Source organism: Chaetodon auriga, chromosome 17 (genome assembly GCF_051107435.1).
Source record: "Chaetodon auriga isolate fChaAug3 chromosome 17, fChaAug3.hap1, whole genome shotgun sequence".
In the NCBI taxonomy this organism is placed as follows: domain Eukaryota; kingdom Metazoa; phylum Chordata; class Actinopteri; order Chaetodontiformes; family Chaetodontidae; genus Chaetodon; species Chaetodon auriga.
The window spans coordinates 14197187-14214159 of record NC_135090.1 but is presented as its reverse complement, the minus strand read 5'-3'; the positions used below and the strand labels follow the sequence as shown (position 1 = coordinate 14214159).

The 16973-nt window shown below is 41.0% G+C and overlaps 2 protein-coding genes across 2 annotated transcripts; one reads left to right on the top strand and one right to left on the bottom strand.

The window, feature by feature from the left end:
- The first annotated feature begins 589 nt into the window (after nucleotides 1-589).
- Nucleotides 590-3441, top strand: psmg2 (proteasome (prosome, macropain) assembly chaperone 2). Its single transcript, XM_076754803.1, has 7 exons — nucleotides 590-826; nucleotides 1398-1569; nucleotides 1810-1868; nucleotides 2084-2202; nucleotides 2293-2472; nucleotides 2600-2720; nucleotides 2947-3441. Exons 1-7 carry the CDS (start codon nucleotides 770-772, stop codon nucleotides 3025-3027), a joined length of 789 nt encoding a protein of 262 aa, XP_076610918.1. The 5' UTR covers nucleotides 590-769; the 3' UTR covers nucleotides 3028-3441.
- Nucleotides 3442-4520: 1079 nt separating this feature from the next.
- ptpn2b (protein tyrosine phosphatase non-receptor type 2b) lies at nucleotides 4521-16329 on the bottom strand. The gene is made up of 10 exons (XM_076755215.1): nucleotides 16089-16329; nucleotides 15404-15494; nucleotides 15190-15290; nucleotides 13366-13464; nucleotides 11769-11906; nucleotides 10878-11087; nucleotides 10103-10264; nucleotides 9150-9358; nucleotides 8872-8967; nucleotides 4521-5419 (listed from the first exon to the last, which is right to left on the bottom strand). The coding sequence occupies exons 1-10, from the start codon at nucleotides 16143-16145 to the stop codon at nucleotides 5398-5400; spliced, it is 1185 nt and encodes a 394-aa protein (XP_076611330.1). The 5' UTR covers nucleotides 16146-16329; the 3' UTR covers nucleotides 4521-5397.
- Nucleotides 16330-16973: the final 644 nt, after the last annotated feature.

Genomic DNA, 16973 nt, shown 5'->3' with positions numbered 1-16973 from the left:
CAGAGAGCAGTTTCAATCTGCATCCTCGCCACTAGATGCCACTAATTCCTACACATTACCACTGAAAAGTGATTTACTGAATTCAAAACACAATGAAAGTACATATCATAGAAAATACGAATATGATAAACCAGTTTTTCATTATTTTTTGTTGATAATTTGCAAAGGCAATTAATGTTGATATGTAATATGTTCATTTTTATAGTATGCTTATTTTTGATTTCATGAAGACTTTTATCTCAAAAGTAGGGTAATGATGTTGTTTGTATGTATGTATTTTTATACATATTTTCAAATTTAATTCGGTATAGTAAACATTATTGTTATGTTTAAGAGTCTACCACTTCGAAAGGGTAAGGCAGATCTCTAATACGCACAAAATCTTTGCGGAGCTGCATTTGACTGATAACATGCCTAATTATAATAGAAACTCCTAAAACAGATTTTGAATATATATGTGTGTATAGAATCATATAGACCGATAAACACAGCTTGTAATTAATTTGAATCATGATTATTGACTATTATTGTCCTAAATAAAGCGCCCGCGTTGCTTTTGATTCAGGCATCTACAGTGGGTCCTAAAACCGTTTAATCATCAACAATCGACACAGAGCGAGACGCCGCAAGGTCCTCAACACTAGGCATGAAAACAGAGCAGAAAACTGCCGGCAGAATATAAATTAGGATCGCATTAATAACATAATTACACTTAAATCTCTTCCTCAGCACCTGTTTATCTCTGTGTGTTCGCTAGCAGGACAGCAGCATGTTTATCTCTTCACAAAACTCACCGCCCTCCTTCAGAGACTTCACCCTCGTCATGGTGAGTGACATCTTTCTGTGTGGTTTCACTTCGAGATGAAGATCCCTCTGTAACAGACCATGATAAAACTCATATATAATGTGTGTTGTTGCCAGTAAGTTAGAGCTTTAATTTCATTGTTACACTCAAGGTCTCAGGGGACAAATGTTCTGCGAAGAGTAGTTGCTAAACGCAGTTTACTGGACGGAGGTGGGATATATTTTGACAGTTTAAGAAACCGGAAAAACGAATTTCCCCACTCGATTATTAGACAAGTCCAACAGAGAGTGCAGCTTTGATTTAAACTGAACACAAGTCAAAGTACAAATCATGTCAATTTCATTTAAATAGTTGTGAAAGCAAAAGTACTCTATGCAGCTGTGACTGTCATACTAACAAATATTATATCTTTAAATAATTATCATCATCCATTAATATGTAAGCAGCATTTTATTGTTGATGCTACTTGAATTGAAGCCAATCATCAAGGTTTTTTTTTTATACAAGGCTGCAAATCATGATTATTTTCAATATAGATTAATCATCTGGTTATTTTCTTAGTTAACCGGTTGCTGTTTCTTGTCCCCCCCAGCCAGCCGTGGCTGTTGGTAATGTGGGTCAGCTGGCTGTGGACCTCTTAGTGTCCACTCTGAACATGAGCAGAGTGGGCTTCATACACACAGACTGCCTCATCCCCATGGCTGGAAACAACCCGTACAGCACCTGCAAAGAGGACGCTGAGGAGCTGCACGCCCCTGCAGAAGGTACCGTCTGCTCCCTGCTAACATGCACCTTTGGGTCTGGGTTACGTGTCTGCTGTGGAGGAGTAAACGTGCACATTTGACCTGTGAATCTGTGCTGGAAGTTGTTCTAGTTATGCCTCACTGTGAATACACTGAGACAGACCATCAGCAGTGTAAGTTGTAGCTGCTTTGAAGTGAAAAGAAATCCATCAAATTGAAAAAAATCTGATCCTCAATCTGTCAACCTTTTCTCGTCAACAGTTTACATGGCAGCAGAACTGAAGCTGGCAGTTCTTCAAATCAGGGCGCCAATTATTCAGGTAAAACCCCAGCCTGCTGCATGCATTCATTCTGTTTGCCTTTTATTTGTCTTCATTCGGTCTTATAATTTTATTTCATGCTCTGACATGAAAGAACCAACCAAAGGACTGTTTTTTGAGTTTGAGGCCTCTCAGCAGTGTTTTAAGAGAGCATGAACTATGTCTTCATCTTCCATTGAGTATCTTTATCGCTTTAACCTTTGTTTTAACTGCAGAAAAACTCCAAAAAGTTCAGGCAGCTGCTTGTGTCCTGGATCAAAGCCAGCGGGTTCTCCAGGGCTGTGGTTCTGTCCAGCAGCCACGCCTACCAGAGGGACGACCAGCAGCTCAAAGGGTAACTGACTGTGCTCTTCACGTCACTGCTGCCTTTCTTTGCCTTTTCTGTTTACAATGGCTTCTACTGACAAATACGCATCCATGTCAGCACCCCTTTGAGGTACCTGGCCACTCAGTCCCTGCTGAAGGGAAGCGCAGACGCATTGAAAGAGCTCGGTTGGAGGGAGATGGAGCGAGTGCTGCCTTACCCGGGCCTGGCAGACGCCAACGCAGAGCCGCGCCTGTACATCCCCGGAGGAGGCATAACCAAAGGACTGTACACAGACAGGTACAGGGAGAGAGCTGCGTCAAAAAACACTCTGTCCCTGCTGCAATATATTTTTTAAGATTAATTAATGAATCTTAATTCAGAGGCTTTTTCTGTGTCTCACCATGTGTTTGGGTGTTGTGTTCAGCTGTGCAGAGGATCTTCCTCTGGCTGTGCTGCTGCTCTTCTGTTCAGAGGGCGACAACATCCCCGACGCCTTCGCTCTAGTCAACCACCTCAACGACTGGCTCCACCTGCTGGACAGTCCTGTAAGTGACAAACTCGAGCTTACAGCCCACTGTTACTGTTTCCTTTCATATTTTTTAAGCACAGAAATATAATGAATTTAGAGAGACTTGAAAAATGTTTAAGAAAAGTATTGTCAGAGTGAAAACATGTGTGGTTTGATTTAATACAAATCACTTTATACCACAGCACCATGTGTGAATTAAGATTAGACATTCTCATGGTGGTTTTGTCTGATTCACCTTTCAGAGCCAAAAGCAGAACAAATGGAAGATCCCAACCTCGTGGAGTCTTCTGTTTGGCAGCGGTATCCCTCCAGCGCTGTTCTGAAACACGCCTATTTAGTTTGTGCTATTCTTAGCTCACACTCAGCCTCTGGGGAATGCAGGAAAGTCAAAGTTTTGAAAAACCCACAAATATTTTCTTTGGTTTCGGTGCTGTCCAGCCATGACAGCATTTTTCAGAGCGGTGAATTCTTCACTGGAGTCAAATCTGGATAAATTTTGTGTCCTAAACTGAGAAAACGGACTGCTTTTAAACATGTTGTATTATACTGAATTCACCTGGTCTGGACATAAAACGCTTGTACATTTAATCTCTTTGTGATAATAATCTTCAGATGTACAAACATGATGATATGGACACGGCCCAAACATGCACTTCTGGAATACATTCTCCTAATATTGAAGCATTTGAATGTTTTTTTTTCCAATAAAAGATTCTGAGAAGAATGGAGTGTGAATTTATCTAAGACGATTAAGGCTTTGATTGTGCTGCTCTCTCTCTCTCTCTCTCTCTCTCTCTCTCTCTCTCTCTCTCTCTCTCTCTCTCTCTCTCTCTCTCTCTCTCTTTCTGGACGTTGCCACCGCCTGCTTAACTGAAAGTGGTTGGCCAGGTGCCACACTGTATTCCTGGCAGTCCTGCCTCTCTGAAATTTGATTCCTTTCTACAACATGTTACAACAACTTACATAGTGGTAACAACAAGGCAGCACTCTGACTCATACTTTGACCTTGCAAAGCTGTTTTGCCAAGTTTGTGGTTTCCCTTTCTGTCTGCGTAATTGGGTGGGGAAGGAATGTTCTGACAGCATTTTTTAAGAGAAAACTGCAGAGAACCATAAAATGACTCTGACAAAGACACATCCGTCATTTCAGAGATACTGCTGGTCCTACAAGTACATTTAAAGTGCTATAAACATGATTTAAGCCGTGAACAAGTCTTTGCTCAAAAATAGTTAAAGGGGATTCTGGGAATATTTTCTACTTATACTAAATACTTTCTCTGGCAGAGACTTAGGTGATGATATCGATACCATTTCCATGGAGGCAAACCATGGCCACTTGCCAACTAAGTCACGTAATCAAATCAGAAATACAATTTAACTTTAGATCATTTTCATTTGTTCTGAATAGAAAATAAAAGTGAAAGTTCATGGGCCTTAGAATTCACTGTTTGCATTTCTAGACAACAATCATAAGGCCACTATAAGCAGCAGACCGTTAGCCTAGCTTAGCATAAAGACTTCTCACCTGGCTCTGTCTCAAGGTCACAAAATCTCATTTGTTAAATCCACACAAAAACTGGGTGTAAAAAAACTGCAAGCTGTAGTTTTATGGATGGTTATGTGACGGACATGTTGACGAGTTGGACAGAGCCGGGCTAGTTGTTTCCAGTCTATATGATTAGATAAGCTAACCAACTAACTGCAGGTTGTAGTTTTGTATTCAATAGAGAGGCATGAGCATCTTTCTCAAAAGCAGCTTAAGGAAAAATCAGCTAAGGTTTGTGGTGAAGTAAGCAGAGACGAGCAGAGACGGGGTGTTATGTAAACTAGATAATACCAGTTTTATTTGGAGATAACACTCTAACATAAACTTAAGACAAATTCAGCTCAAAAAGGAGAACAAGTCATCAAATCAGCTTTTCTACTGTATTCAAATCAGTAACATTGTCATTCGTCTTTTTTTTTTTCTTTACAGCAAAAATATGTCTTTTTACACACATCTTTTTGAAAACAACACTATGTACATCCTGGAAACATGCCACTGAATTTCTCATGTGGGAGGAGGCAGTGCTTTTCATTTAACCAACCCCCCCATCACCGTGAAAAACTTCAAGTAATCTCTTATAAAAAATAGAACATATTCATTTTCCCCTCTGAAAAAAAGGTTTTCTAAAAATAAACATATGAACAGCATTACAAATTGGCAATGCATAGACCCCATTATCAGTCTTGATTTCGTGGGTTCGAAGAAGCGTAATAGAGCTGCAAATAATATTATTAAAGCAGAAAAACTGATTCTCTGACTCCAGAAGCAGCACAGGCTGTGGTTGAGGTGTAACCTGGGGATAAAGCGCTGGTGTGGTTCTCTTCTCAAATTCAAAGAATGTCAAAGTGTCTGCTGTAAACAGTTCAGAGAGGATGACCCGCGGGAAAGCTGTGAGGTGGAGGTCTGAGGCGGATGAGGGAGCAACATGCTGCTAACAGGAAGAAGAGGAAGAGGTGTGTGGTGGCTGAATAACACCACCAGGCTGGAACCAAAAAAGGGGAGGGGGAGGGTGATGAAGAAGAGAGCAGAGCCGGCTGTTGAGGTGGAGGTGAGGAAGAAGGACACAGAGGTTGGGAGAGAGCTGGAGTTCCCTGCCGATGTTGGCTTTGATGCCAGAGCTGTTGGTGCGTGGCCGCAGGTGGAGGTGGTTAGCAGTCACTGGTTTTCGCCCTGTCACGAGACACAACCATTTAAAGAAGGTGAACTCCACAAAATGTTTCCTACCGGAGTGTCAGTGAAGCTCAAGGGTGATCAAAGGAACTCGTGCCACAAAATCAAGTTAGTGTCCTCAGCTTGGTTAAGTTTACAGATAAAGCTCGGCCACAGAGAGCGGCGAGCTGAAGGGTTTGCTCCACTGCTGGCAGCAGCTGTGGCATGATGTGCTTTGATCACGCCAACATTAGATTGATTATCAATGCAAAGCAGCCACCGTGTTCAGTAAGCGACATGTCACACTGGTCTTAGCTATTAATGTAGCATTTTCAACAAGATATACATTTGGTTATTGCAGAGCACGACGCACACGCATCATTAGATTTGATTATCTGTGAGCTGAACTCAGACTCTGTGTGGTGCAGAAGGGTTTTGAAGCGCAGCACAAATTTAATCTGCAACAACTTTGACTGCCGATTAATCATTCAGGTCAGTTATGAGGCAAAAACGCAAAAACATTCTGCAGCTCATTTTCCGTCTTCTTCTGTTTGAATGTTTCTGAGTTTGGGTCTGTTGGTCAGACAAAAGAAAAAAAAAGAGGACTCTGAAAAGATGTAATCTTGGGTTCTTGGAATTTGAGATGAGCGCTGTGACCTGCTGCGCTGCCACGTTCAAATTCAGCCAGGGAAAAGGATATGCAGACATGTAAATCTGCTAAATCCAGCATAGCTCATGCGGCCCACGTGTCAGGCTTTAGCCGTAATATGTATACTCTGCTAAAATCCTACTCATGTCGGCAAAAATGTTACATTTTGACTTATAAGACAGAAAATTAATCAGCAGTAAGTACTTTTTAAAGCACAAATACCTCAAATTCCCCTGTTACAGCCTCTTAATTCTGAGGATTTGCTGCTTTTTTTTGTCTTATGTGATAGTAAATTGATTATTTGGGGGTTTTGGACTGTGAACGAGACCTTAGAAACCTATTTCCACTACTTAATAGAGCAAAGTGATTAAATCAAGATAAATAATGAAAATAATCATCAGTTGCAGCCCTAAAAATCTAGTTTGATTAACTACAGCAGAAGACAGTGAAACGTTTTGATTGGTCAACGCTCCTCCATCCTGTTTGATCAACAAAGGCCCTCCCAGACCTGACCAGAAATCTGTGATGAATTTCAAACATCCAAACTTCCCTTCAAACACTGTCATGCTAAGGTCCTCAAGAAACATTAAGACCTCATCAAACAACTGCAGCAAAACCACAGAACATGCAACAAACCTTAATGACCCCAAATCATTTGGTATGATGGACTGACAGCCTCAACCAGGACAAGAAATGACTCTTCCTGTCAATACGTCCTTTGTATGATTGTCTAGTGACCATCAGTGATTCCACCTTCTCTGTCCTAGCCACCAAAATAGCAGCACTAGGGCCTCATGAAATCTGTTTTCTGTTTAAAATTTGCTTAATTCTGTGTTTTACGATTGTGGCACATAGCGTCATCAGAAGGACTGACAATTTCAACAATTCAATAAAAGATATATTTAAAATATAATGAATATCGATGAATTTGCTGTAACACAATGTTGAACTCTGCAGGACAGCCTCCATATGCAGCTCGAACACAGCGGGTCTGATGGAGGCGACTCCCGTGTTTGGGCAGCGCTCCTCCTTGTTTGCAGTGCTTGACCAGAAACAGACGGAGCTATTACATCTTTTCCAACTGAGCATCAGACTCCGCGCATACAGACACAAAGTCTTCAACAAACTCGTGTCTTGAATCCGCAGATGTGGTTACACTTCTGAGAATTTGTTGAAGGGATCAGCTCTTGCTAGCACGCTGCCTCTGTGTCTCAAAGTGCCTCTTTGATATGACTCTGTGTGTGTGTGTGTGTGTGTGTGTGTGTGTGTGTGTGTGTGTGTGTTACACCAAAACATGACGGTGTAGTTTTTTTTTTTCCATGTTCATTCAGCTTAGGCGCTGTGAAAAAATGGTGCAAAACCCAGATTTTTCTAAACTGATCCACATTTTGGCAATTCATGCAATATCGTGCATTTTACAGTTGACTCTATTTTTTATTATGAAATCAGTTCCATCCATGTTCCCCGTAATGTGGAAATCACAGGGCACCGCGGCACTTTTAGGTGCAAGATGGTGGTTCAGTGAAGTGAAAACTTTCGTGGTTGTTGGTTATAACACTGGCTTGCTCAATAACGACTAACGAGATTGAATAAACAGATAAAAAGCTGTCACCAAATGAGAGTCTATGGTGCACGGTATACATTAGCACCTTGCATGATTCCAACCCAGCCTGACATTTCAGAGCTTCCAACACCATACACCACAAATGTACACACGTACATACATACACACGCCACCCACACACACACACACACACACACACACACACACACACACACACACACACACACACACCATGCTAGAGTGCAGCCAAAATTAACACAACTCCAAACCACAGGAGCCAAGCAAATCATGAAAACAAGAACAAAACCACAAGAGAAACAAAAACACAGCAGACAGCACATACACAGGAACACACACACACACACACACACCTCCATGTGCAAGTGGGGCGTTCTTTTTAAAGTAGATAAACTTCGTCCTCTAAATGTGCTCTTCGTGGTTGTTGTTGCTGTCGCAGAGGGGGGTAAAGATACACTGCCCCCCACTGGACAGGCCAGCTCTTGTCATGTGCAGCAAATGCAGCCCAAACTGTCCGAGAAGAACCACAACAGCACAGTGAGACCACGTCAGAAATGGTGCAGTTTGGGCCGAATTACCGGAACAACACTGACATGTCACACAACAAAGGCAGGCTTCTCAGAAATGACTTAGCGAGCCGTTTTGAAGGTGCACAGTCATCAGAAATAAGTGCTTCATCAGGTCTGACTAGAACGTGGAAGTAGATGTCAGTTAGCTAGACTGGTGCCTTCACAGTAAAGATTAAAAGAAAATGAAGAAATAGAAAATGAAAGCTAAGCTCTGTATGCAGGCTAACTATTATGAGGCTGAGTCACGCGCTGGGAAAGCCTGCCTGGGTTCCCTGTAACGTTAAATGAAATGATGCTGAAAAGTGACTCATATCTTTTCTTCCTTGGCATCTCTTTTATGTCACAAGACTTGGAGGCTAAATTGCTGCCTTTCCTTTCTGTCTAAAACACACTAGAAAAGTAGGATGTCTGCAGAATGTCAGACAATAGATTATCTATATCTCCCATTATGTAACAACATTATAAATGGATTGCACCAACACCAACAATGGATTAGATCTGACAGTCTGATACATATATGGATGTTTATCACACTTGACAACACAAATCATAGTGTGTAATATCCAACGTTGGCACTGTGATAATGTAGGACAAATAATCCTGGAAGGTCAGAACAACTTGATGCTTTGTGTGCGAATAGTAAGAAGTGGTTTCTGCCTGAAGATGCAATCACCTTTTTCTCTTCTTCTCTGCGTCGTTTGTCCTGGGCTTGCTTTGAGGAGTCTTGGCTGTGCCTGATTTGGAGATGCTGTCTTCTCGGCGTCGTTTGCTACGTAAAAACGAGGAAAACGGGTAAACAGCTGTCTGTCAAAAACAATATGCTAGTAATGTTCTTTGTTATTCAGTGCATCCTTCTCATTCAGAAATGTATACTTTTGTATTTCATTCATTACATCAGTCACCTAATCATATCACTTATCAACTGATTATGACCACACAGAGTGTACTGACTGTGTTGTGCTGCCGTCCAGCTCCTGTTCCTTGCAGGGAGACTGTGCAGGTACTTTGCTGTCCTGCCTGTAGTCTCCTCCCTCCTCCAGTTGACCTCCCCGCGGGTTGCCGTTGCATCGCTCCGTCGGACACCTGGCCTGAGGCTGAGCTGAGGGGGGAGACTCCGACGTCGGCTCCTGATCTTCCCTCGACAACTCCTGCAACCGGTTCTACGTGGGGAGAGGAAGGAAAAAGAATTTGTTGGCAGCGCAGGGCACCGTGCCATTTCTGCCACTCAACTGCTCATTTGGCTTGTAAAATTAAACAAACTTTATTAGTGTTTCATTGTGTCCTAAAACCTAGCTACTTCTCATCCTACATATAATACACTCTCTATCATTCTCTTATATACTTCAGCTCTGTAGGGCTGAGAAAGGTCACAGTGTTCGGTACTTTCCACATGATCAACATACAGCCACTTCAGCATTTAGAGGTGCATGTGACTGGAGGCACGGTCAGAAGGATTTGGTACATTGGCAGATGTACAGTAGCCTTGTTTCATCTATCTCCTGCCAGTGAATCAAGTGGTGAATCAAATGGATTTAACTTGCGTTCAGTCCGCTGTGTCCCGATAATTTTCTGATCCAAGTCAACCTTGAGTGAATAAGTTCAATGGAAACCCCATGTGATGCTAATAATGCTAATGCTAACAGGCTGGAATATGTTTTCCTCTATAAAATGGTTGACACAGTGGCTCTCTTGCTGACAAATGTTTATTCCCAGTATGTGACTTTTCAGCCCACACAGCCTGAATAACTGCGGGGTGTAAAATAAACAAACACAGACCCGCTGCCACACTTTTGTGCTTTTCTCCACAGCTAAAATGCAAACTGAACAGAGGCCGAGAGAAACTCACAAACTGACATTGTGGAGTCTGTGTTTAAATGAAGGGAAATAAGATATATTTCAGGTACCTGTACAGAGGGGTCTCCCTTGATATACTTGGCTCCTTCAAGGACAGCCATGTAGGAGAAGCGCAGCTGGTCAGGGGTCTGGATCAGGCCCATGCGGTACTTCCTCATGTCCAGTAGGATGCTTTTGATGTCCACTGATGAGGGGTCTTTCCTCTTGTCCATCTGGGCAGGACACCAATGATACATCAGCTCAGCTAACCAGGACGAACCCCCTATTCTCTTGATATCTGGCGATTCCTTTGTTTGTTGTGTTTTGAAGGGAAACCTGTCTGTCATAGTGAGTGTGGTGCAGTTTTGGGATGAAACTTGACCTCTTTCACCACCCTGTTTTCCTTTGATACAGCTTATCTACCTCCACATCATCATGTTTTTGTACATTTCCCAGAATACCTAGAGCACAGCCTTGCATTTCAGCTGCAGCTTGTATGTAACCACGTTAAGGTTAGCTTTAGGTTTTAGTTGTAGGAGGCCTTTTCTCTTAACTCCAACAGCAACATGGAATAAAAATGGGCCTATGTTGGCTATAAAAAACACAAATGTCTAAATAATAAATCAGTCTTTCTCCTTAGTCAGAATATAGAAACGCTAATTTCATGTTCAAAAGTGACTTTTAATAAAAAGTGACTTTTAGTAAATGAACTATCTTGACAAGACCACTTCTCTCACCATTTGTGATCATACAAGTTGCGACTGACCTTGAAAACCTAATAACCAAATTCATCTGGATCATGGTCGCTAAATCAGGGCTCATATAAAACAAGGAGGCAGGACTTACCAGAACCACACACGTGTCAACTAATGAAAACGTCCCTGAGCGTCCGATTCCTGCACTGCAGTGCACCACCGCCGGCCCATGGTCCACCCCCAGTGCTCCCGACTCCCGCACTTTGAAGAGGAAGTTTAGGAAGGATGCCGGGGACTCTGGGACACCAAAATCAGGCCACGTGGTGTAATGAAAGTGGTAGATCTCTCTCTTCTCTCCAGTCTGTGACAGCAGACACACAGAGGCCTCATTAGGTACAAAGCATTGTGAGCCTGTCAGTGCTGATTTTTAGCAGTTCTGTTTGCAGTGGTGAAGATATTTCAGTAGTATTTGACGGCTAAGTAAACAACATTTCCAACAGTTTCAGTTTCAATTCATGCAATAAACCAGCTTTTGAAAACTTGACACGCACAAAAACAGCAAATCAAGACGTGTGTACTCATTTCTTGTGCTTGTTTTTCTTGCCATCACCTTGGCTGTTCATTTTTTGTTGTTGGTATTTTTCACTTTGTATGTGCAACACTGTGTGTTCATTATTGGATATACAGAAACAGGTGAAAGGATTAGAGAAATTCTTATCGTTAACGTTTAGAGGAAAATCTGCAATGAGCAGCAGAAACATTGTCGTTTAAGCATAAGTTGGGTTTTTTAAATGCTTAAATTTGCATTTTCTCCACCTACACATTACATGTGTGGCAACAGATAAATGTTTAATCTTTCTGAAAGTCAATGAAAATGGAAAGCACTGAGCCTTTGTAATGAACAAGGATATTTTCAGTTCTTAGTCTTGGAAAACATAGTTGCATGTGATGCATCTAGCTCTGGCACCCCAAACCCATTTCAGTTCTCCTTTGCCACCTTTCCCAGGTAATTCCCCTCATGCTAAGTAATACTTTGGCATACGCTAATATTCTGCAGCTCCAGCACTCTGGTGGTGTAGTAAGACTTGGTGTCTTCTGACAGCAGTGTGATCAAGAAGCGTGTGTCTCTAAAGGCCATCTCCCTCTCCTCGGCTGTGGGCCAGTACTGGGCGCACTTTTCCTGTCAGACAAGGAAAAGGAAAAAACAAACCTGGTGAGAAGAGATACCAAACAGGTCCAACATCTGACAAAGAAATACACCTGATGAAAAGCAGATGCTAGCTGAGTGGCCACGCTGGCCTTGAGATAAAGCAGCTGATGATTAACAGACGGACAGTTTGATCCACGGCACTGAGAGAGAAGCTGGATAATGAATTAGATTATGCTGTCAGTGTTTGGTGTGGCTTTGTCTTCTCTTTCACCACATTTACCTGGTCACACTCCCCACAATCCACCAGTGAGTTTGAAAGGCAAACTTTCTTTTCCCTCTTTTCAGTCCAACCTCAGGTTTGTGATGCCAGACATCCTGCACCACAGCCTTGTCGTCCGTAACTTTTTTTTTTATTGCACCTCTGTTTAATTTAGGTCACAGTTTCTGTTATGTTACACTGAACTAATAAAAATAAAATACCCACTAAATTCCAACAATGGTTAAAAACCTGTATTTGCCGAAATTGTGTTTTTTTTGGGACGTTCTCTCCTTTACGTTATTTCTGATGTATTTTTTTGGGTATTTTCATTTTTCCTTACACCACTCAGTAACTGGACTGCACCATTACTAGTCCCCCCAAAAAATCTACAGGAATAAATCTTGAAAAAAGTATAGTTATATACATTTTAGCTTCAATCCTAAAATATGCACAACTATACTTTTTTGTATGAAAGGCTCCATATTATATTATTTTTCAAGGAACAGCATGTCATTTGTCAGTACTGCAGCCAAATACTGTGACAAATACTTCTGTTATGTCTACAATCAACATGTAATCATACAGTATTTTCTTAGTAAACAGACAAAGGCCAGAACTGTTGAGGATAAGTCTATTATGCAACCTTCCCTCTGCAGGATTGGAGAGTTGGCCTACATAAAAGATCCTTGTGAGGTTAATAATATCTGTGGACTAGGTGCTCTTTATCTTCTATTTCCAAGAAAACAGTCAGTAAGTGAATCTCATGACTGAGCGAGATCCACTCCAGCTGCTTTACTGAGAAAGAGAGATCACAGCTGCTCTGCGTGAGAAAGACTGTGAGTCTGTCTGTTCGTGTGTGTGTGTGTGTGTGTGTGTGTGTGTTTAATCGGCACATCACAGGATCACTGGATTTAGAAGAGTTGAGAGGTTGGGCCGCATCCCAGTTCCTCACATACATCTGTGAACACGCTGTCAAAACACTGAATTCCAGTTATCCAGCTGACAGGGGAGTGAAGCTTCACAGTGGACCATTTCAACAGAAATCAGGATTAATCCAACAAGATGCACTAATTACTCACACTGTCAGCAGGCTGCAAATTTTTGGCAGAGTGTGTGTGTGTGTTGCTGTCTTTCTGTGGTTTATTCAGTATTTCTGTAGTCTGCGTGTGGGTGTGTATGCACCAGACAAACGACAGACAATATGCTGTCTTTTTATTATTGTGTACTTACTGAACCTTTCTCTATGACCCTGTTGAGCATGATGACCGCCTTGGTCTTCTGCTCCCAGATCATGAGCCAAAAGTGTCCACAGGTGTTTCTGAGGGGGCCCTGTGGACAGAAAACACAAACACACATGGAAACACACTTTGATCAGTTACATGGCAGGTGTCTAGTGGGACAGTAGTAAGTCATGTACAGTGGAAATGCATCTTTTAGGCATGAACAAAAGCATTTCATCAAATGAATAGATTAGCTAAGCAACCGGCTGAGGGCTGTCTTTGTGATAACTTCATTATGCAAAAGAGATATGCAGAACGACAACGAACAGTTTACTTGAAAGGTCAAGACTGCTTAAGGTTATAATGTGGTTGAGTTGTGAAAACAGTATTCTGCAAGGTGCAATATTTTAAAAGGTCAAATGTATCTCGAGTAATAGAGAATAGACAACATTAACAAAAGCATGCTATCAATAAAACCTTTCCTTTACTTGCTTTTTTCGCCACTTGCAAATATAATATGTCAAAGCGTCACTGTCAGGAATAAAAGACACACATAATGTGCATAACTCAGCATTCAATGTCATGTAAATTGGGATGCAAATAACTACAGGACTGTCAAATATTTGCAGAAAACCAATCGTGCACTGGCCCTAATTCATCAGTTCCACAAAGCAACAACCATGAACAGCCAAGAAATTTGTGCCACCTTCCTTGAATAAGACAGTCGAGAGCAGAATTCCACTGCTTCTACGCTAACAGTCAAGCAATTATCTCCTCTTTGTGTTTAAAATTTTAAAAAAATTAAAAATTAAAAAATTAAAATAAAATTTAAATATTCCTTTCATTTTGACTGGTTTCTCTGTCACTGTAAATACGTAAGTAGTGGTGGTATGTGAGTTCTCAGTAGGTAAGACTGAAAAAATGCAAACACTGAACAAAACAAACTGAGCTAAACAAGGAAATGATTTTAACTCAACTGTCAACGTGACTGTGTGTCATGCACGCAAAACTGATTTACAGATAGTGGTAGGTAACGTCAAAACATTCTTTTGGTCATGAAGTAACCAGGTAAATGCAAAAAGTATGTAACAGCTGTCGTCCTGAGACAGATGCTCCCCTGGAGATTAAACTATTTGCCATTAGAGGTAAGTTTAGTGACCTCTGACACATTTTAATAGACTCACTTCTTGCTACATATGTTAAAACTCATCTCTATGGCTTGGTGCATAAGGCTACTGTTTGCTCTGTATAAGCATGGCTATACATAAACAACATTATCTGTAGGCATTGGTGTTGTGAGGACAAAGCACATGACACACATAAATGTCGATGAATCTCAGTTTTCAAATGGGAAATTAGCAATTATCTATAATGGCCTTAACTAAGTTCAAAGGTTTAAGTTTTGTCACATAAACATACACAAGTTGTCTGAAAGCAGCTTGCACTCCTGCAGTTCACGTAATACATGATGAGACTTTACTCGTCACTAAATGACAGTTACACCAGGAGGGTTGCTCAGTCCAAGCAGACTGAAGATGCCACTTTTGGGTTAAGCCACCTTTCCTTTCTTTAAAAAAAAAAAAAAAAAAAAAAAAATGCCTCATGGCAATTATCAGTATCAATTATACTTTAGACTGCTTCTTTATTGATCCCAATTTGGGAAATTATTTTGTTGCAGTAGCAAACATACAGACAAACACAAAATGTATACAAGAATTGTTTAAAAGTAACAAAAAAGTATCAAAAAATATAGAAAAAAAAATATACAGACAGGAATTAACCCACAGATAATTTGCGTGATCATTATAACTGGAGTAAAATGCCTTGGACTTGCCTGAGTCAGTATGTAACTTCGCTGGGCTTCCTCCATGACTACCAGACTTGCATTGATGTAGTCATTTTCTGTGTTCTCCAGCTTCACTCGACTGTGATCAACTGCGGGCAGTGTGAGAGAGAAGACTGTTTGAGGGTGGGTTGTAAACTGGCAGACACAGTTAGGATTCGAGAAACTACACGCTATAAATGGTTTCCACAAAATGTTCACCTACATGGACTGACGTCTCTGTATCTGTTTCTGTTGCGATTCTCTGGATACTTTGCCACTTTGTAGGAGCACTCTTGGGACTGATTCCTGATTTCCTGAAGACAACCGAAAGATTGTTTAGAAACGAGAAATCACCACATACACAACATATAACGTTATGTCATTATTTTTCTTTTGTTCAGGACACTGACAGGGGCGCAAGGCCAACGCTATTTGAACACATTATAGAAAACACCAAGCAGAAAACCATTGATATCCTGTCTTAAATGTGTTTGTGCAGTCACCACAGTGTACAGTTACTTTCAGCAATGACATTTTACAACTAGAACCTGCTGTGGACAACAAACATGTGGTGTACAAAAGTCAAACAAGCCAATAACTATATAAAGTGATGTAGCTAATTAGAGGTTCAACCACATGCACAAGCTTGCGACACTTGTGACGACGCTTACGGTAACGTTTACGTTGTATTCCACTGTTCGTTGTACTGAAGTGTTACAGTGTCTACACATACTAAAAAAAAATAAAAAACCCGAAAAAAAAAACAAAATATGAAGTAAACTAGCGATGAATAACATCCAAAACAACAAACACTTCATCAGTTAGCCGAAATGTTAGCTTGCTAAATTAAATGCGCGCTCCCGGTACTATTTATGTTAGCTTTATGCTAGCTGTGCTAACATACTTACTAGGTACAGTTTTTGCCACCGGCCCTCTGAATCTATGCCTTCAAACTCCTGGTCCATTTTCAATGTGGCAATGCCGGTCTATTTTAATCAAGGTAAGTATAATTAGTTGTCCGACTATCTACCTCATTACTTTATTCAGGCTAGAGGGGCTTTTGGTCAGAGAACTGCTACTTCCCCTACGCTAACGAGCTCTCGCTGAATGTTTGTCCGTTAACTCTCTGCTCCGGAGCAGTTGACGTCTGAAACAGGTAAAAGTGCGCATGCGCCAACAGAGGTCCTCCTGTAGCTGTCAAAGCAAACGCAGCAAAGATGTTCAGTGAACAAGCGAGATATCGAACAACTACAGCACTCAGCCTTCGAAGCTCTAAATAACATTAGGGCTGCCCCTAATTTATATTTTTATTATGATTTGCTTCTTTTTTTTGTTATATTTGACTAATCTTTGGGTCCATAAAATGCCAGAAAATAGAAATGATCTTATCAAAGGCTCATCACAGTTTTGCAAAGCCCAACGTGACATATTAATTTGCTTTTTGGAAGATTTTTTCTTTATCCGAATGGAGGGTCTAGGATGGAGGGTGTTGTATGATGTATGATGCACAGATTGAGGCAAAATTGTGATCTGTGATGTTGGGTTATTTAGATATAGTTAACTCGTTTTGTTTGACCAGCAGTTAAAAATTCCGGATATTCAGTTTTTTAAATTATATGTCAATTTTGATTAATCCTCGAATGTTTCAGCTCTAAGATTTATGTGAAATTATCAAAAGCAAAGGTTGAGGGCGACTTTTTGAATATTTATTTATGAAAACCCATTTAATCAATGTGAGAACAGCAAGAATGAGCAGTTCTCTACAGAAAAAACACTCAACAATGACTTAATCT